Here is a 21,618-nt window from a genome sequence, read left to right on the forward strand (position 1 = left end):
TGTAAGAAATTATGTGTATAAAAGAGGGGTTAAATTATTTTTTTTTCAGATGGCAAATTATAAGATGAATGACATTAAATTCAATAGACAAATATTAGATTGATGTATTTTTATTTATTTTTTAATTCAGATAATTGATTCGACCTTAAAATATTTTAACCCTTAAATAGCTTCCCAGGGAACCTTAAAATGCTTGATCTTAGATTATCTTACATCAAAGTGACCCTTTTTCAGTTTTCACTAAACCTTGTTCTAGGACCTTCCTAAAACTCCTTCATTGGCAAGCTTGCATTCAGAAACATCTCCCACAAGGAGAACCAATAGGTCTCAAAACCTATCGCCTTTTGTTCAATTCACAGCATATGCTAATTTCCCCTTGTTTGTGACGCGTACTGTCAAGAGGTTTTTCTCTTCTTCATTCGGGTAAGGTATTTTATTAACATTATTTGTTAAGTCGCATTTTGTTATTGTGCGGATTTTTGTTTTGAATTGTAACACTTAGTCGTAGAGCCTGTAGCGACGATTTATTTCGGAATACCTTACTTTTTTCTTCTTGTGCCTGTCAAGTGTTCGAAGGTATGCATGATAGAAATTGAAAACTGATTTGTTTGCTGAAGCCTGACTTTTTTTCTCTCCTTATTGAGACAATTTCCATTCGGACAATTTCATTTCCTTGCAAAACCTTAACAGGAGTAGAATTTGAACACGGACATGCTTCGTGCATGCTTATGTGCTGAAAAGAGTGATTTTTTTTTTCTCGAGCATGATATGCATATGTTTTTGTTCTATGTGTGATTAGATTTCATACAGAGTTAAATGTCATTGTTACTTTGGCTTAATGTATTTTTTAGAGTTTAATTCGGATTCTGTGCTAATGGATATAGATATAACACAAGCCAGAAGGAGTGCACTTGTTTTGTAACTCTAGAGAATCCTGGTCCAATGGTACATTATTCTAAACAGTGTAGTATTTCGCTTTTTATTTATAATTGGCATGAGGTCAAAAATAATTTACGCATTGTTTGACCACGTTTCATCAGTTTTGGAACAATCTAAACAGTCCAAATGATTACTTTATTACTTGTTGGTTAAACAAATAAAGTAGATACCCATTAATTAGTAGGTTCCATGGTTAAAGAAATAAGGCATGTTGTCTATAAATATAAGGGGAGATAGAGAGAGAAGATCTAGTCATTTTTTGATAGAATTGGGGCATTGGGAGGTACTGACCCAAGCTGTACAAGTTAGGCGTGGTATTTGATACCAGATACTATTCGTGTGCTTGTAGTAGCCACAGTATTTGTAGCTTCTTTCACTGCTCCATTTGGGCCCTTTCGTTAGATAAAAGAGAAACTTACCATTTTGTTGTCTTGCTGTCCATGTTGCGTGTTTTTTTTTATCTTTCTATTAGTGCTTATAGTTATAGGTGATTTGAATTTGAAGTTTAATGTCCTACATTTACCCTTTAACTAAGCTTTTTTCTGCTATTGATTTCAAACTGCTTTAGGAGAGAGCATGACATCGAAAAGGGAAAGGGAAGTTGATCATAGAGTAAATGATCAAGGGCTTGATAATGAATCGAAAAGGCAGAAGCTGGATGAGGATTCTTCTCCCTCTCCTCCTCCAGTCTCCATTGCGAATCCACTTTCTGGGTTAGCTAATAATTATGCTGACATCGATGAGGAGGAAGAATATGTTCGAAGGGAAAGGGATTCTGTTAATGAGAGTAGGAATGATGGGTCCCAGCACAATGGGCATAGATATAGAGAAGCCGATGATAGTGATGAAGAAGATGATTCACATGAACAATTATTTAGTGGAAGAAACAGTCGCCATGTTGAGGTTCGGAAGGACTGTCCTTATCTTGATACTGTTAATAGACAGGTATTTGTCTTATCTTGTCCATCGTTGACAGTAATTTTACTGGTTTTCATGCATATCTGAATTTATATGACATTTATGCACGCAGGTTTTGGATTTTGACTTTGAAAAATTCTGTTCTGTCTCCCTATCGAATTTGAATGTGTATGCATGTTTGGTTTGCGGGAAGTATTACCAAGGGAGAGGGAAGAAGTCTCATGCATATACACATAGTCTGGAAGCAGGGCACCATGTTTATATCAATCTCCGCACTGAAAAAGTCTACTGTCTTCCTGATGGTTATGAAATTAATGATCCTTCATTAGATGACATTCGGCATGTCTTAAATCCAAGGTTAGTCTAATTTTTTTATTTGGCTGTGCTTGCTGCAGAAAACATTTTAGCAATATCTCTCTGTTTCTATGGTCATCAGCTGTTGGCTGGTGACTATATTGATACTATAATCTTCTGTACAATTTATGTCACTTGCTGTTAGCTGGTTGGAGTATTTATTTACCATTTTTCCCCCAGAAAAGTGATTTTTATTCACTCTGATAGCTCAAAATTTATGCTATGGACCTTCGAAGTCTATTATAAACTTAACACCAAGGATTGTGGTTGAAGTTGTCATCTGCTAACACAGTTTGTGAGGTTCTAAGATTTAAGCCTTAGCTTGGACACTTTATGAATAGATAGGAGTTGGATCTCCCTGGTTTTAAATGTATCCCCATCCACTCTATGGTAGGGCCAACAGCAAGCTCTCAACTAGAACAATCCCTGTACAAAACATCTAACTGGTAGGTAGGGGTTTTGCTCTACTGTTCAGGCCGACCTTGCAATCCCTTCTATGTATCAATTAACAAAATATTTATTTCGCATGGTGGTATGAAGAATAATTCCTTTACCCTTATTTATTTCCCTGATGTTACATCTTTCTCTTCATAATAAACTAATTAAACAAGGGCTTTTGTTTTTATAAGCAATTGGTTTGGGCTTTGTATTATGTGTCATGAGTTTTTTCTCAATAAATTCAGTTTTCTTCTTAGCATCTTCATGATTTTCCTGTTGTCATAATTTATCTTCCTTGTTCTGCCTGTGGATGTGCCAAATTGCTTGTATGATGTTTATCAGCAATTTGCTGTCACCTTAAAAGATCAAGCTTCAATTTTTCTCTAATTAAGAATGACAGAAATATTTATTCACCCATAGTAAAGTTGTCATCATCATTATCGTATATGATTTTGTGCTATTTTATTTTTTCGTTACCTTCAATTATTTTAACTGATCCCCATTGTCTATTAAAATGCATGGTCTAGGGGCATTCATACTGTTCTCTCTATATGCAGATTCACTGGAAAAGAAGTTGAACAACTTGACAAAAATAAGCAGTGGTCTAGGGCACTTGATGGTTCTAGTTACCTTCCTGGAATGGTATATTTTTCATGCATACAAAAATGAAATTTTTAATATTATAAAAAGGTTGTTTGGTGTTTTATGGCCTACATTTATATATTATACTGACTTTTCAGGTGGGACTTAATAATATCAAGGAGACTGATTTTGTGAATGTAACGATTCAATCGTTAATGAGAGTTACCCCCTTGAGGAATTTTTTCCTCATCCCTGAAAATTATCAACACTGTAAATCTCCACTTGTTCATCGATTTGGTGAACTCACTAGGAAAATATGGCATGCACGGAACTTTAAAGGACAGGTTTGTTTCTTATAAATTCATTGTATACTATATTATTTTAATTCGGTAGTGACTTGTCTATCAAGATGCATGCCAACAGGTCAGCCCTCACGAGTTTCTACAAGCAGTGATGAAAGCCAGCAAGAAAAGGTTTAGGATAGGTGCACAATCTGACCCAGTTGAGTTCATGTCATGGCTGCTTAATACTCTACATGCAGATCTTAAGACATCAAAAAAGAATACCAGCATAATCTATGAGTGTTTTCAGGTTCTTTTTTATCCACTCCAATTTTCCTTTCTTTGGTTGACATGCTGTTACTGGCTGCAGCTATTCACAAGTTGTATGTTGTTTTTACTGTGCTACAGGGTGAACTTGAGGTTGTGAAAGAGATTCCTAACAAAGGTACAATTGATAAGAAAGAAAACAACGAAGACCAAAACAATGCCGAGAAACTTTTGGATGGGGTAAATGAGCGATACGCATTTGTCAAAGAAACTTCAAAAATGCCATTTCTAATGTTGGGGTTGGACTTGCCCCCACCTCCTCTTTTCAAGGATGTGATGGAAAAAAATATAATACCACAGGTACTACTGCACCAATGCTAGTGTCCTTGTTGCATGAGGTGTTATAGTTGATAATACCTCAAGGTGATCTAGTTTGAAGTTTAAATCTTGTTATTTTTCTGTGACTGTTATACCCGAGAGACTTGTAAAAATAAAGAAATTGTGGATATTAATGTACGTAAGGATATTTTAACATCAATGCTGGTAACTTATTCTAACTTTTAAAACATTATTTAAGAGCTAAATTATGTGCTATGGACTACATCTTGGCTGCCAATACGCTATTTACTATCTAACTTATACACACATACATTTTGTTTCATATAATGCATGTTTTAATTTAGAAGACTTGAATGAATAATCCAAATTATTGATTTACAATGATTTTCTCATGTTTTCGGCATTACTCATACATGCATTGATTTTGACAAAATAATTGGATAGAAGAAAATTCATAGTTCAAACAAAACATCTGAACTTGACCAATGACTCTTTGTGGTCCATGATACAAGTAATAACCTTCAAGTTCCGCTTGCATCTAAACTATACAAACTTAATATTGTCCCTGAGTTTTATGAGGGAGTGTGTTGAATAATCATATGAGCAGCATGATCTACACATTTTTATGGAATTAGAACCAAGACTCTAGAGTCTAGTGTAATAAATGCTCTTTTTTCATTTTTTTCAGCACATTTTGTTATAGCCAGTATAAAATGATTTATCTTATTTTCCGTGTGAAATGTTAGTAAGAACTGTATTCTTTGTTTCTTTTAATGTAATTCAGATTCCTCATTACATTCCCATTAGTAAACATGCTCCTAGTTGTATTTAGTCTCAGTTCCAATAAAATCCCTTGCCATGAGAAGACCCTGTTCGGTTGATCTACACTTGTTCTGATTCTTGTCGTGAGCTTTCAACTTCCCATACAACTCATCTTTAAAGCCTATATACAAATATTATAGTCATTCTCCTTGTGGAAAAACTCCCAAGAATTTGTGTAAACACTAAAAATGACTGGGGAGACAAATTTTGAATACTATTTCTGTTCACAAATGTATCTAATTTGAACCACCAGTGCACCCGTTTGTATTTTGTAGTTGAAATCCCATCTTCTTATAAGGTAAGTTGATGCATTCATTTCAAAATATCTGCAAATACCATTGGGCTAATGACTCTCCTCCCCACGAACCAGTGATATGTTTTGTGTACAATGAACACCTGAAATTATTTTGCATACCCCCTAACGATTATAGTCCAGGTGGCATGATGTAAAGCTTTAAAGGAAAAATGGTAGAGTTCCCTTTAAATTTAGGATAATTAGTTCAATTTGCAATTCCACATTTCCACTTGTTAACTTGAGTTTTGGTTTTTATGTTTATAGCTTTTATTTTGAAGTTCTATCTGTCTTTTATTTCCTACTTGCCTGCTAATAAGGCTTGATTTTTAGGTTCCACTCTTTAACATTCTGAAGAAGTTTGATGGTGAAACTATCACAGAGGTGGTCCGTCCTCATATAGCAAGGATGAAATATCGAGTTACCAGATTGCCCAAGTATATGATTCTTCACATGCGGAGGTTTACTAAGAACAATTTTTTTGTGGAAAAGAATCCCACATTAGGTAAGAATTTATGTCTCAATGTGCTGTAATTTGTTCAAGTTAACACCCGCATACTTCTAACTTCACCCTATACGTGCTTCAGTAAACTTTCCTGTGAAGAACCTGGAGTTGAAGGATTACATTCCCTTGCCAACACCAAAAGAAAATGAGAAATTGCGATCTAAATATGATTTAATTGCTAATGTTGTTCATGATGGCAAACCTGGTGAGGGTTTGTATAGGGTATTTGTACAACGCAAATCAGAAGAACTATGGTAAGTTCTATTTCTCGATAATATAAAAAATCTCCATAAATTTGAACGGATTTATGGATGTACAACAAAGATGAGGACTAAGATCTTGTTTCTTTAGGTACGAGATGCAGGATTTGCATGTCTCCGAAACGCTTCCTCATTTGGTCGCACTATCAGAAACTTATATGCAGATTTATGAACAGCAAGGCTGAGTTCGGATCATTTTCTTTGTGCACCTCAACCTGATACACATTGTGTGCTGAATGGTTGACTAACACTTAGTTCATCTGGGAAGCTCACAAACTGTAGTGACGAGCTTCGGTAGCAACTTCTCTCAAGGAGAACCCATTGATCGCAAACCCTATCGTCTTCTATTTCAATTCACAGCATATGCTAATTTTCCCTTGTTGACGCATGGCAAAACTCTATTGACGAGGGTTTTTTTTCTTCTCTATTCGGGTAAGGAATTTTATAAACATTATTTTGTTTAGTTGCATTTTGTTATTGAGCTGATTTTGTTTTGGACTATAGTGTGGATTACTATCACTCGTAGTTATTGTAAGACAGATTCGTAGAGCCTGTGAGAATGATTTATTTTGGAACACCAAACTTTTCTTCTTGTGGCTATCAAGTGTTCGAAGTATGCATGAAAGAAATTAAAAACTGATTTATTTGGTGAAGCTTGACTTCTTTTTTTTCTCTCCTTATTGAGACATTTCACATTCAAACAGTTTCATTTCCTTGCAAAACCTTAACAGAAGATTTTGAACATGGACATGCGTCGTGTATGCTTATGTGCTGAAAAGAGTGACATTTTTTTTATCTTGAGCATGATATGCATATGTTCTTGTTATACGTGTAATTAGACTTCATACAGAGTTGAATATCTTTGCCATTAAACAATGGATATACGTTGGCTTAGTGCATTTCAGTTTACTTCGGATTCTGTGGTAATGGATATAGATATAAAATACAAGCCATAAGGATTGCGGTTGTTTGGTAACCCTAGAGGATCTTGATGGAATGGTACATTATTCTAAAGTGTGTTGTTTTGATTTTTTATTTATAATTGGCATGAGGGCAGAAACAATATGCGAATCATGTGAAAACATTTCATCAGTTTTGAAATAACCCAAATGATTACAATATTACTTCTTGGCTAAACAAACATTAAGTAGTTGGAGAGAGGATCAAGTCATTTTCTATACAATTGGGGAAGTGGCACGTACCGATCTCCAAAGTTCTACAAGTTACGGAAAAGAATAATAGTTCTGGAAATGGTGATTTGAATAGAGCTAAATAGCTGTTGAAGATTCGGCTGTTTCTTCTTGCAACTCTTCCTTTTTCATGAAATGTATATTTTGAAAAAATATATTTTGAAATGTATTTGGAAAGTATATTTTGAAATGCATTCAAAAAATATATTTTGAAATGTATATGTGGAAAGTATATTTTGGAAAGCATTTCTAATGTGAAAATACTTTTCAGATTATACATCTCAAATGTTTTTAAAAATAATTACATTCTGAAATGCATACTCTATAATATGTTTTTGAATTTGAAAATATCATTTTAAATTGTATAATTTAAAATGTATTTAAAAAATATATTTTAAAATGCATATTTTGAAAGATATTTCTAGATATAGAAATCTGGTTTGAATTATAAGTACTCATTATTAAGATAATTATTTTTTTATAAATATCATTTACGAACTAAAGGACGTACCAGAATATTTTTGTAAAATTCTTATTCCATGACGAAAATTTACGAAATATTTCTCATTTAAGAAAAAAGAGAAGACATACTTTGTATGAGTAACTAGTCATTTTTTTCATCATTTTTTTTTTCAAATAACTTTACCCTATGTCAAAGTTCGCAAGTTATTATTTTTTGAAAAAAATAAATAAACTCAATCTACGAATGTCAATAAATAGTTATAATATTATTACACAGATTTATGAAGCATTTTCTTTTGTAAATAATTAAAGAATATGTTAATATAAATGTTATTTGTAAGAATGATAACAACAATTATACTCGTAAGATGTGCAAAGATAATAGACAAAAGACTATTTACATTTTAAAATCTAAAACACAATAAATAAGGATAATATAGTATTGAATTCAGAATTAAAATACGAAGACAAACTCAAATAAATTTAAAATAAAGATATTTTTGTAAGAGAAAGAAATAATGTCTAGTGAAAATATAAAATCATAAATTAGAAAAAAAAAATGAAAATTCTCTCAAAATACATAATCCAATGCATTCAAGAAATTCTTCAGTTGTAGTAAAAATGTTAAGATAAATTTCCATTTTTATAATAGATTCTTACTGTTTCCTTTTCAATATTACTAAATATGAAACTGTAATAAATATTTATTCGAATATCTACTTGGAAAAGAATAAAAGAGACTGAATTCAGACAAATAAAATATGCTATGTTAATAATAAGTGATTATTAGTGATTATAATGGCATGAATGACAAATTTGTCAAATTTGCTTTAAATAACATTCCAAGATATAAATTATTTCATATTTTGTCTATTGAAATGTATCATTTATTTAAAAAATAAAAATAACAATCTTGTAACGCATGGAATCAAGTATCGATGTGGCTTCCTTCAAAATGATTAAGTTGTTCTTACCTTCTTCGAATTCGTAGATTATATTTGACTTAAATGTAAGTTAATAAAAAAGTAAAAAAAATCAAGGATTGGAGAAATAAAGGCTACCCCATAAAAGTATTTACATCCAAGAACAAATCTTTTCATAAAAGTATGTTTATTATAACTCTCCCAATTTTACACATTAAAATTTTTTAATCTGCTTTTAATTTTGTAAATAAGGTGTATTTTATTTATTTTTGTTGAGTTTATTTTTCATAAATTATAAATTTATCCCTATTATTATTAGTGATAACTAGATATGCATCTTGTAGATATGTCATATGTCATGTCTTCGTTAAAGAGTAATATATATATTCTTTAAAAATAAATAAAGAGGACTGAAATGATATAAAATTATATATATATATATATATATGGGGTTCGCCTAACGCTTTATGTTTATTTTTTTTTTCAGTTGATACATTTTAGCAATGTGTATCGAGTTTTAGTAGACCAAAATACTTTTATATATCATGAATTATAAGTTTTAAGGTTAAGGATATTTTAATAATTTTTATTTTCAAAATTAAAAAAAAAAACTCAAACCCTTACTCACCTCTCTCATTCCTCTCAATCCTTTCTCTTTCATATCTCTCACTCCAACCTTTTTTCTATCATACCTACTATAGTCTCAATTGAAAAAATCAGAAACACTTGTCGTTAAACAATTTACCTTTGTAAAGAATTGAGTCATTGACATATTCACCTTCAGGCAAAGGTTCATTCAAGATCTCTTCAATTTCACCATCTTCACTAACCTCTCTAATTTCATCATCTGTATATGTTGAATCATCATTTCTAAAAAAACCCTCCAGGCCAATTACCAATTCTTTCGGATGTTATTATGCTTTAGATAAAATTATATACGACAAAAATTATAAAATGAAAACTCATTATAAAATCATTTTTTGTAAGAAATTGTTTAAGAACGAGTGTTTCTGATTTTTTCGAGGCCAACTACCAATTCCTTTGATGTCATTATGTTTGTGAAAATTAGATAAAACAAAAATTATAAAATGAAAACTCATTATAAAATCATTTTTTGTAAGAAAGTATTTCTGATTTTTTTCTAAGTCAATTATCAATTCCTTTATGCCTTGTGAAAATTGGATAAAATTAGATAAGACAAATTATAAAATGAAAACTCATGATAAAATCTTTTTTTAAGATTGTTTAACTACAAGTGTTTCTCATTTTTGCAATTGGGACTACAGTATGGATCACAAAGAAAATGTTGGAGTGAGAGAGATGAAAGAGAAATGGTTGACAGAAATGAAAGAGGTGAGTAACGGTTTGGGTTTTTTCTTTTTTTAGTTTTGAAAATGAAAATTATTAAAATACCCTTAACCTTAAAACTTAGAATCCATGTTATAGAAGGGTACTTTTGTCTACTAAAACCCGATACATATGTACCAACTAAAAACAGGCATATATATATATATATATAATATATATATATATATATATATATATATATATATAATATATATATTATATGAATTAAAATTCGTTATATTTATAAAACATTAAACGCATTTAATAACGTTAGAGTGACAATTGAATTACAAAAAATACCATAACTAATTTATCCAAATCTAGATATGTACACTCTATAGTCTTTTACATTGTAATCAATTATCGTGATTTACATCTTAGCCGTCTTTCTATAATTAGTTAGTGTGATGATATACAAATAGCATATTTTTCACTCTACTCCTATTTGACACTGATAAAAAATATTCTATTTCAAAATATAAAATAAATTAAGATAAATAAAATTGAAAAATTAAAATATTAATATTTTAAAGTGCCATTGAAAGGTGAATGTTATAAAGAGAACTTGATGAAAAAAATGGTTGATGACGATAATGTGCTAATGAGACTAATAAATGGATTGCTCTTTTTGTGCATCGCTGCGCAAACTTTCGACGGAAGCATGAAACAAAATGTTAGAGACCGAGTCATAAGTAACGAATATAAGAATAAGAAAGGAAGTAAACAACAACTGGAGTGTCATAACTCCACAGAATTTACCTGAAAAAGCAGAAAGTGATCGAAGAGAATTTCCTACAGATCACGTAAGCATAATATGTTTCTACTTTTGTGTTAATTATGTTGATCCTATTTTTTAAAGCAATAATGCTGCACAATACACGAGTTGTCGAGCTCTCTGAATATTACATGGCTTTTAGGATCTAATTGCAGACTCACTTGAGTTAAAGGTCACCAAGTTATGTCAAACTGTCTACACAATTATAGGCAAGTCTATGATATATCTATATACATAAGGAGAAGATTACATAATATATAATTACATGGTATAAAATGGAGAAGAAAATAAAAATGGGAATTGTTCTAAAATTGTTAAGGTCAATTATCTTCAAAGAGTATTATTTTTCTAAGGATAGAAAAAATATTTAAATTGTCTTTTAAATTAAAACAGAGGCTATTGAGATATCAGTGTCCCATGTTGTTAAATTAAGGAGACAATTTCTGAAGAAATGGTGGGAGGAAAAGACGCACTTGAGGCGTGAAAAGTGAGTTTGAAGGTTGTAAATTCTTATCCTCTTTGGGAAGCATGCCAGTACTGGCTGATCCTTCTAAAGACTAAAATGACCAAAAAAGACTCCACACAAGTAGAAGTCATGTCGAAACCAGATATACTAGATACTCTTTATATATATATATAGGAAAATGGCTCATATAAAAAGACCACCAACAGAAAAAGAAGATGAAAACCCAACAACAAAGCATGCCTTCTTCACCCTTATTGCCATTAACGATCTTGACACTGACCCTTCTCTCCCTTACCTTCGGTGCAAATGCTCAACCCTGCAGTGAAGCCTTCTTCAAACTTGCAGAACAAAAGAACATCTCAGAATGCAAGAGATTACGCACTCTGGGGGCCGAGTTTGCATGGAAACTCCACGGTAACGGTTCTCAAAACTCCACCGTCGTTGACATCTTGTTCGGCGCCACACTCAATGCCCCACAGGGGTGGATAGGCTGGGGTGTCAACCCCGGAAGAAGACCAGAGATGGTTGGGACCAAAGCCATCATAGCCGTTAAACGCTCGGATGGAACGTGGCTTTTGGACACATACAACATCACCAAAGAGATCAGAAACGGGTGCAATCTTCTGCCATCGAAAATCGGAATCGTGTTGGATAAGTCGGTTGAGCAAGATGTGGACAACTTGCACACCATGCATGTGAGATTGAACCTTTCTTCTCAAGCCTATAACGTTACGAGGCTGAACCATGTCTGGCAAGTTGGCTATGATATTGAAGGTGGCCGTCCCCTTGGACACCCCAAAACTCTCCGCAACGTCGACAGCACAGAGGTCATCGACTTGACCGACAGCAACGGTCGTAGCACCGGACAGTACCGGAGTTATCTTAGAACGGTGAGAACTATATATTGTTACACAAATGAACAGGATCAGTGTCATGTTTATGTTTAATATTTACAATGGTTGATTATGCTTGAAATTTAGATACATGGAGTCCTAAACATTATAGGGTGGGGAACACTGTTGCCGATTGGAATTATAATTGCAAGGTACTTTCGGGTGTTTCCTTTCAAATGCCACCCACTGTGGTTTTACCTGCACATCGGTTGCCAATTAACTGGTTTTCTGGTTGGCACCACCGGATGGGCTATTGGACTGAGCCTCGGCCATTCTTCCAGATACTACACCTTCCACGATCATCGAACCTATGGCATTCTCATATTCACCTTTAGCACAATCCAGGTAATGTATTCTCATTTCATATATATGCATTGTTTAAAGAGTAGAATTGAGACATGGTGATGGTGAGAGAAGTTTGGTTAATTGATTTTCAGATGTTGGCGTTTCGGTTGAAGCCAAAGCTGACGGATGATTACCGGAAATATTGGAACATGTACCATCATTTTCTTGGTTATGGGCTGCTGGCTATCATATTCATAAACATATTCAAAGGAATTCGGATATTGGAAGGAGGTGATGCATGGAAGTGGGGGTACGTTGCAGATCTTGCTTTTCTGGGTGCCATCGCTTTTGGTTTGGAGGTTTACACGTGGATTCACTTCTTTGTGAAGAAGCAGAAGCAGAAACAAAATTCGAAGAAAAGCGATGAAGAAAAGAAAAAAAGTAAGAACCAGGAGGCACCAAAATTGACTGCCTAGTATCTTCCCATGTATCCATCTCTATCTATGCATCACCATTACAAGCTGTTCAATATTGCCTCAACTAATAATGTCTATTTTTTGTGTGTTTTTTTTCTTAGATATTTGATTCATTTTTATTTAAATTGAAATATCAAGGTACAATATCCATTTCTGACATTCAATATTGATCCTTTATTGTATTTAACAGAGAAATTCCCTTTCTTTACCCTGAAAAAAAAGAGACGCTGTAAGAATGAAGGAGTGAAATGTCTCCCTTGAGGAGAAAATTAAGTTTACAGTTAAATTGACTTGGTGTTAAGCTCAATATACGTTCATCAGTTAAAATTTGATCAATATCGATGATCAATAAAAAAAGATGGTTGCATAAACCGATCCATGAAACTTTCATTTATATTTTAGTCTTAACTTTTTCCAACGTAGGCTTTTATGTGAACTTTTTTCATATCCTGTGGTCAAAATCAAACCAAATTAAGATTCAATATAACTTTCTTAAAATGTTGAACACATTATTCCAATTTAAATATTTAATAACGTATTTATAACCTTTTTCTTTTATCTAATTTTTTTAATTTTACACAATGTATACTCATGAATTCTCAACCATCCATACTTTATACTGCAATAATTAAAAAGCCTGTAAATAAAAAAATTGTAGACATATTTGAAATATTAAAAGTTAATTTTTTTAAAAGCCTACATTAATAATCAAATAGATTTTAGTTAAAACAGTGTCTAAATAATTTCTTTTTGCTATTTTTAAGTAATATCATATTATTATTAGTGCAAAAACATGATGTAATTTCCTCCCATTTACATCCACAGTTCCATAATTATTGTAATAAAAAACATATGATATTTTGAAATAACTATGTTACGTACTATATTCCCAGTTATTCAAAATGATATAGTATGTAACTATTATATTTGTAGGCTTTTCATTTTCTGAAATTTCCCATAGGATGATAGTATTCATAAACTTCCTTTCCCACAACTCCATATGTAATATTTCCTCCCCATTAAGAAAAACAGCTTTTTCTTGCAATAATACCCAATTCGCCAAGTTACCATTTTCTAAAATTATTCAATAAAAATTTATCATGTATAATAAAACTGTTAATTTAATTATATAAAAGAAGTTTAAAGGTTTATATTATCAAACTGCTTATATTCTCAATAGACAATAAACTATATATTAGTTTTTTTTCTTTCAAAAAATAGAATCATTTATTGCTATTAAAGGTAGAAATTAAAAGCATATTGAACTTTTTCTGCACAAATTAAAACTGAAGTCCAATTTTGTTGGCATAAAATATATTTTAGTTAAATAAAAATGATAAAAAAAATGATTGTAATATGGAAGTGTCAGAATAATGTATTCGAGGGGGCACGCACGAAGGAAGAGAAACAGGCGTTAGCATTCTCCAGCATGCAAAACATGTGTCCCTGGCTCCTTCCATTACGCACCATTGCTTCGAATACGCACATAAATAACAAGAGGAAGTTGGCATCAGAGGAAGAAAACGTCGCACTCGCATCATTCGCACACAGAATATCAGAACATTGCACACACTCAGAGTTAGTCAATGGCGAATTTGCCACAATCAATCTCAATTAGTGGTGCGTCCTTTGGAGCTTCTTCTGTCTCTGCAACGAAGGATCGAAGAATGGCGTCTGTGGAACATCTCGTCCTCGAACTCAGCAATCCTGATCTCCGAGAAAACGCACTCCATGAACTCTCCAAGGTATGCTCTATCGATTTTCCTCTTTCGATTTCATATGTCCTTTCAGTGGAACTGTTCCAACCACTCCAAACGCCGCGCTCCCTGGCGTGTCGAAAATGAAACCTCTCGCTAGGGATTTTGTTTTCTCTGGTTCTAAACATGATCTTCCGTTATATTCATATACTAAGCATGTGTAATGTACAGATTATACTGTAGTTATCTGTCTCTATCTCTATCTCATGCATGTATTCATGTGACGTCGTTTCAGGACTTTTACGGTTTAACTGATAATTTTATTTTTTTCATTTTTTTCTTCTTCTTGTGTATATTAGAAGAGAGAGTTATTTCAGGATCTTGCTCCATTACTGTGGAATTCTTTTGGTACTATGGCAGCACTTTTGCAGGTATGCCCTGAGTGAGTTGCATCAGCATTACGTATTCCTTATCACTTGGCTTTCTTTTGCTTTATTCTTTCACGTATTTTATATTTTATAGCATTGGAGTTTGTTAGACCTTATTACTTGTAATTTTGGAGTTTTGAGAATGAGGTTATAAATGGTGAACGGCCAAAATTCCATTACATAAGCATGTCTCTGTTGCCTGTGACACGGTCCTAGAGGACCTCGCTTCACAAATTGCCTGCGACGGAGAGAACCAAAAACTCCTTATAGTATAACCGTTTTTTGACAGCATTGAATCATCATTATTCTCGAGTATGTTCGAATAGTTTTCTGCTTTCTAAAATTTGTTTCATACTGTTCATCTTGGGATTTCTTTATTGTTAAGATTGCTTTATAAAATGATCCTGTCAATATTTTGTGTTAAGGGTCATTACTACATGAAAGCTGTAAAGTTAAACAAATATGCTTTTAGAATGTGAATTATATAAATCTTAATTCTCAATTATGATTGAAGCTAACATATTTTGGTTGATGAATTGCTGTTGAGTAGTGTATAATTGTTTTAAAAAACGTTTTTTAAAACAAAGTGAGAAGAGCATCAAAATGTTCTTATTTTTTACTTTTTTTTTCTGAATGAAATAATGCTCTTTATCGCTCACCACTAACTAGGATTTTTGTTATATTTTTATTCTCTTATTTTCTTCCAGGAAATAGTTTCAATATACCCTGTTATTTCCCCGCCAAACCTTACTCCAGCACAATCAAACCGAGTCTGCAATGCTCTTGCCCTTCTTCAGGTAAGAATTGAGATGATCATGTCCCATCAAATTTTATATCTGAAATTCAACAGATAGACACATTTAATAAGCCCCAAATATTTTTCTTAGCTCTGAAAAGTTATTGGTTTGGAAATGTGTCCAGTCACATATAATATACTCTGTCTGGTCTTTAGCTCCTTTTCTTCAAAGCATTCTCACCAACGCATCTCTTTTACCCCAATGGATTTCTTACAGTGTGTGGCGTCTCACCTTGATACAAGGATGCAATTCCTCAACGGTAATGATGTATATTTTAATTCGTCTGAAGGACTGGGAATTTCTGTCTGCTATTCTGATTATCATTTTAGCATTATTTTAGTGATGGAACAAGTAGTATGTTTTTATTTTACCATTTGTTTAGTATGAGGATAAATTTTTTTTATGAAAGTTATCTTAAAGAGTTTTTTAAAGTGAGCTGGTTTGAACCCAAAAGAAGAGTTTTTTGGCCAAGTACCAAGGGGAAAGAGTACTCGAGTCTAGAACCAGTAGTAACAGAGCATGGGAGGAGGGTTAGAATCCAAGTTCATGAGCTCAGTCGTTGCCACACTTGATATTAACTACATCACCCAAATGGATAAGAAAGGTGAATTTCTCACGTCTAGGCTAGAGAAGACATGTACAATGAAGTGGCTGCTAGAGTGAGGATTCCTAGAGATGGGACTAAAAACTTTCTTATAGGGATAGGGTTAGTTAAGACTCAGCCTAAATTCCTTACTTATGATTTAAAATCATGTTAAACATCATTATGAAACATTGACATCCCCACTATCCCAACTATGTTAACATCTTATAGTCTCACTAACCACGTGCTACCACCTGAAAAATCTATACAAGAAAGAAAAAAAAAAGAATACAAAGAGCATGAGGGGACCAAACTATACGCATGCAAAGAATAAACAGCCTCCAAGTAGCTATCAAAGCCTAAACTCCCAGAGGCTTAAACGATTTCTATAAAAGTAAAATCGAACACTGGAAGGTAAAGAATCAAACCAAAGAAAATACAATCTATTAACAAGACCAATGTTAGCAAAACCATCAACTCATCTGTTACCCTCATGAAAGATGTGAGAGACTTTAAAATACATATTTTTGCAGGTGTTAAGAGCTTTCTACTAGCAAGCTTCCAACCTCTATGACAAACCAAAGAGGAGTTACATTCAAGCCAGACAAATCTGTGATTGTTAGCTTTAGAAATCTCTATTGCAACAATGACAGCCATCAACTCAGCCTAAATAGAAAGCTTGATGCCCAGATAGGCAGTAAATTCTCCAATCCAACAAACTCCCCTCTACTGCCTTTGAAAACACCGCCATTTGCAGCATGACCCGGAATAGCCCCTGGAAGCACCGTCAACATTAACCTTTAACTAGCTAAAATCATGCATAAACCAATCAACTTGTTTAATTCTATTACCTTTGGAATTTCAAATCTGAACATTGAAAAGCTTCAAAATGTAAAGGTTGTTATATCATTATGCATAGATTTAGAAGATTTTTTACCTGCCATCTGAACATTCCATTCAACCAAATGAAGCACCGACTGAAAGTGGATAGGTTTTCTAAGTCTCATGATTTCTAACTTTCCAAATGATCCAAATAACAAAGGTGGTTGTAGCAAGCCTAATTCACAAATGATAGGGCTAGCTCTTTCAGACATATTATTATTATTAACATAGGAGCAAGAGAAATTAGGAAAAAAAAAATTTAACCAGGCCCCAAGATTCTGAGCAAAAATGCACTCGAAGAAAAGATGAATCAGACTTTCCTCATGAAGATTGCATAAATACAACTGGAACATAAGCTAATGCCTCTTATCTAACAATGCTTATCAAACAATAAAAAATTATGCAACAACTTCCCAATAACTAAAGATTTAGCTGATGGAATGATATTGATATTCCACCAAGAATGGTAGAGAACTGGTGCCAATAAAGGCATGAGTTGTCTTCATATTAAGTAAACCAGACCTGTCCATCGTCCAAACAGGTTCATCAATCTTATCAATAATACCCGCAGCATTGATGTTACCAATATCTCCAATATTGCTTAAAGAAATTGGAATATATCAAGCAATGCCATTCCAAGCATCACAAACCTTACAGAAATCCTTGTTAATCTAAATTCTTATGTGCATACAAGCAAAAAGAATTATCCCTAGTTGTATACTCTTTTTACAGATCATATAATAATGATTGAAAAACCATGGGAAGGAATTAAACTGTAAGCCCGAGCGTTAAAGAAAGACTTTGGAAACAAAAACTTTCACTTAAGTAAGAGTAAGACAAAGTATATGCATCACAATTTTAGTAAGAGAATTGGAATTAAATATGGGAAAACATGTCACACCACAAGCTTTTAAAATTAAATATTTGGAATTCATAATACAAAATTATGGAGAAATTAAGGAGGATGTTTGCTAGAAAATTGGGTATTATGATGTCCTTGATTTGCACATCAAGTAGTATGGAATGCTCAATGAAATTATTAAGTGCTGGTTCAGCACCTTGACATGGGATGGGAGGGTTTTCAAGCTTTTGAGTATTCCTCAGTTAGTATTATAGTTTGCCATTGATGTCTCAAAAGTTGTGAAGTGTTAGTCACCAAGGCATAAGCTCTACCATAGTATATTGGCTATTATGGATCCTATATATAGAGGATTAAATGTTTTCTGGATTATTTAACTGTTTTGTTTACCTTCAACAATAAGTTTTAAGGGAGGGTCCTCCCAGTAATTTGTGCCTATCACTGTCACACCTTTGGTATAGGTGTGTTGACTAAAACAGAGAAAGTCATTGGGATCATCTGTAATTGCAAAGTACCTAGCATGTAGACGACTTCAGCGAATAATAAGGCTTTCGTTTGTATTGGTCATTCCCGGACCTTTTTGCTTTCGTACAGTATATGTTCAATAAATGCTAAATGATTGATGATATCTTATCATCTCCAAGTCATATTTTCCCCTTTTTTTTCTCTCTAATTAAATTTATATTTTTTATTTAAAACTGTCATAGGATGTTGTAAAAACAACCAATTACTAAACAATTAAAATTTCATAAATAATGTTGAACTATAAAATTTATTGAATGATGGTTAGACAATATATATTCTGAAAAGTTAGGTATAAAACAGAATCATGTGGTTAAATTTTAAATTCAACTTTCTCTCTCTTAATATTGCCCATCTTGTCATAGGACTTTTACTTTTTCTTGCTAGAAAATGAAGCTTCTCTGTCACGCAGTTTATAGGTCATACCACTTGCTCTTAGTAGTCAGTCATCCTTGTTTTACTGCCAATATACTGTCACATAAATCTACGGACAGAAACTTTTGGGGTGAGTTGGAAGACATGTAGGATTTTTTATTTTATTTTTGTTCATTTACATGTGAAGAGATTGCATCGACATCATATCTATTCAGCAGGGTTTTTGCCCATTAAAAGTAACACTTGAAGAAAAAATATATTAGTCTGTTCACTCTTTACACTTACCTTGTCTCGCCTGCAGCTCATATACCTCTTTATCTGTATCCCTTCCTTAATACAACAAGTAAGTCCAGGCCATTTGAGTATTTGAGGCTAACCAGTCTAGGAGTCATTGGTGCCTTGGTAAAGGTACTGCCGTACTACCTCCTTGTTGATTTTGTTGTTGGATACGCTATATGGGAAGAATTTATACAACATTCATGCTGAAAAGAAAACAATTGCAATCAGTAAAAGTATTGCCACAAAAAACCCTGCCATAAAAAAGTATCAACTGCAATCACCTCAATTAATGCCTTCTCTGGAAACAGTATTAACTAATTATTGATTATTGTAAATCTGTGACAAACAGCTAGACGTGTATATAGTTTAGTTGCCACAAATAGTTAGTTGCTTTAGTCTTATAATGGTCATGTCTATTTTCAGTTATTTCTGTTAACTTTCCTGTGAACACACAAACCCACTTGTTAGGATGTGTTTATCACTACTTTCTGAGAATAAAATATTCCAACTATTTTAAGGCCTTCGCAATATTGTTGATAATTTTTCTCTTGTGAGATGTAAATATTGCTTTTTTTGCTTACCACATGTACATTTGTACTCTTTTGTCATGTGTTTGATTTCCTTTCCGTTGATATTTCATCAGGTTGATGATACAGAAGTTATAAGTTTTCTTCTTTCAACAGAGATTATTCCGCTGTGCTTGCGCAGTATGGAAATGGGCAGTGAATTATCAAAAACGGTTAAGTTTACTGATCTTGTTTTTAACCAGTGTGGTCTGCCAAAATATTTTGTTTGGATGAATTGAAATTGACTTCTTTTTCCTTATTTATTTTTCTGAGCTATTTGGTTGTGTGATGAACACGTGAGTCTGTGAGGTCTGTTCCAATACGTGCTACATAGTAAGTGAACTATAGGCCCTTTATTCTTGGTTGTCACGGGAAGGTTGATACTCTTTTTGACATATTTGATTGTATCAAAATGCATCCAGTATTTGCAGTACATGGGTTGAAATACCGTTCTTTATACTCGAGATTTTCATCCTTGTATTTACTTGATCGTGTTCAATAAATGCTAAGTCACATGTTTGTTTTTGCCCTTATCTCGTGATCCTCTTCTACGCCTATCAAACAATTGTATATTGGAAAATTTGTGTATAATGAAATCTCCTTTACTACAGGTTGCAACCTTTATAGTCCAAAAAATTCTGCTGGACGAAATTGGTTTGAAATATATTTGCACTACAGCAGAACGCTTTTATGCAGTAGGTCGAGTTTTGGGAAACATGGTGGCAACTCTTGTTGAGCAACCGTCATGCCGTCTTTTGAAGCATATTATTCGTTGCTATCTTCGCCTGTCAGATAACCAGAGGTTTTAAATAATACTCCAGTTTTCTAAGTGCTCCTCCTGCCTTGCCCCTTTTCGTTCTCTTCCCGAGTTTCTAATAAAGCTTTGGTCATTTCAAAACAGTGCTTGCGAGGCTTTAAGAACCTGTCTCCCAGACATGTTAAGAGACGCTACATTCAGTAGTTGCCTTCGTGTAAGTGATAGTAGATGGGTTGAAGATTAAAAGGATGATATTTAAAAACTAAAGCTTGCTTTCTTCTTCAAATTTCTTAGATAGAGATTTCTCTCATCCTTATGAAGAGATTATGATTCATAGTTTTAGATGGGTTGTATTTTATATTGGTTTTGTTTCATGTATGCAGGAGGACCCAACAGCAAGGCGGTGGCTACAGCAGTTGCTTCACAATATCGGAGTCAATCGAGTTCCTACACTTCAAGGTGGAGGAGGATTTGATCATATGATGGTGTCGTGAGAACAGAGACCTTGACTTGTTGCTTTACTATCATTCTGAAATTTTCTAACTTGCTGTGAGCGAACATTAAATGGCATTTTCAGATGAGCATGCACTAAGAATGGAAATTGATACGGAAGGATCTACCTTTTCCGCTTGATGTAAACAGGTCAGCATCTAATCTGACAATTACATGGGTAGATCACATGAGAGCAAGGACATGGACAAATTAATCATTAATTTTTCTTGTATTTTTAATAACATAGTACGTACTAATTCTCTCCTTAAAATTACTTTTTGTTTATCTTATAATTACTTTTTGTTTATCTTATAATATTAATTTAAGAGTTTGAATATATATAATGAATATTCGATCAACTATAAATTTTAAAATCTTAATAAATTCAGTATTATATTCTTTTATTAAATATTTATAAAATTCTTTAACAAATTTCCTTAGGATAATATTTATACTAAAGCATTTAAAAGTTTTGGTTAAAAAATAAGTTAGAGTTCAAATCATAAAAATAGTTTAGATTTTGGCAAATTATTTTTCAATTTCAGTAACATTTTTCACTATTCAGTT

At 33.0% G+C, this 21,618-nt stretch overlaps 3 protein-coding genes across 5 annotated transcripts; all 3 read left to right on the plus strand.

The window, feature by feature from the left end:
- Positions 1 to 204: 204 nt before the first annotated feature.
- LOC148200780 (uncharacterized) lies at positions 205 to 6,650 on the plus strand. 3 transcript variants are annotated; one of them, XM_088114025.1, is made up of 11 exons: positions 205 to 423; positions 885 to 945; positions 1,508 to 1,884; positions 1,970 to 2,214; positions 3,207 to 3,291; positions 3,390 to 3,575; positions 3,655 to 3,822; positions 3,921 to 4,139; positions 5,566 to 5,737; positions 5,820 to 5,991; positions 6,089 to 6,650. In XM_088114025.1, the coding sequence occupies exons 3-11, from the start codon at positions 1,516 to 1,518 to the stop codon at positions 6,180 to 6,182; spliced, it is 1,710 nt and encodes a 569-aa protein (XP_087970151.1). In that variant the 5' UTR covers positions 205 to 423; positions 885 to 945; positions 1,508 to 1,515; the 3' UTR covers positions 6,183 to 6,650. The 3 variants fall into 3 exon arrangements, with proteins under 3 accessions (XP_087970151.1, XP_087970150.1, XP_087970149.1); XM_088114024.1 differs by lacking the exon at positions 885 to 945 and having other exon boundaries at positions 205 to 428; XM_088114023.1 differs by lacking the exon at positions 885 to 945.
- A 4,721-nt stretch (positions 6,651 to 11,371) lies between these two features.
- On the plus strand, positions 11,372 to 13,001 carry LOC124832820 (cytochrome b561 and DOMON domain-containing protein At3g25290-like). Its single transcript, XM_047307130.2, has 3 exons — positions 11,372 to 12,050; positions 12,141 to 12,398; positions 12,491 to 13,001. Exons 1-3 carry the CDS (start codon positions 11,376 to 11,378, stop codon positions 12,812 to 12,814), a joined length of 1,257 nt encoding a protein of 418 aa, XP_047163086.2. The 5' UTR covers positions 11,372 to 11,375; the 3' UTR covers positions 12,815 to 13,001.
- Positions 13,002 to 14,338: 1,337 nt separating this feature from the next.
- On the plus strand, positions 14,339 to 21,285 carry LOC124832826 (uncharacterized). The gene is made up of 9 exons (XM_088114244.1): positions 14,339 to 14,559; positions 14,871 to 14,942; positions 15,647 to 15,736; positions 15,953 to 15,995; positions 19,259 to 19,365; positions 19,880 to 19,975; positions 20,414 to 20,604; positions 20,704 to 20,773; positions 20,943 to 21,285. Exons 1-9 carry the CDS (start codon positions 14,401 to 14,403, stop codon positions 21,051 to 21,053), a joined length of 939 nt encoding a protein of 312 aa, XP_087970370.1. The 5' UTR covers positions 14,339 to 14,400; the 3' UTR covers positions 21,054 to 21,285.
- Positions 21,286 to 21,618: the final 333 nt, after the last annotated feature.

Source organism: Vigna umbellata, chromosome 4 (assembly GCF_029865625.1).
Source record: "Vigna umbellata cultivar VRB3 chromosome 4, Vumbellata_1.0, whole genome shotgun sequence".
Taxonomy (NCBI): domain Eukaryota; kingdom Viridiplantae; phylum Streptophyta; class Magnoliopsida; order Fabales; family Fabaceae; genus Vigna; species Vigna umbellata.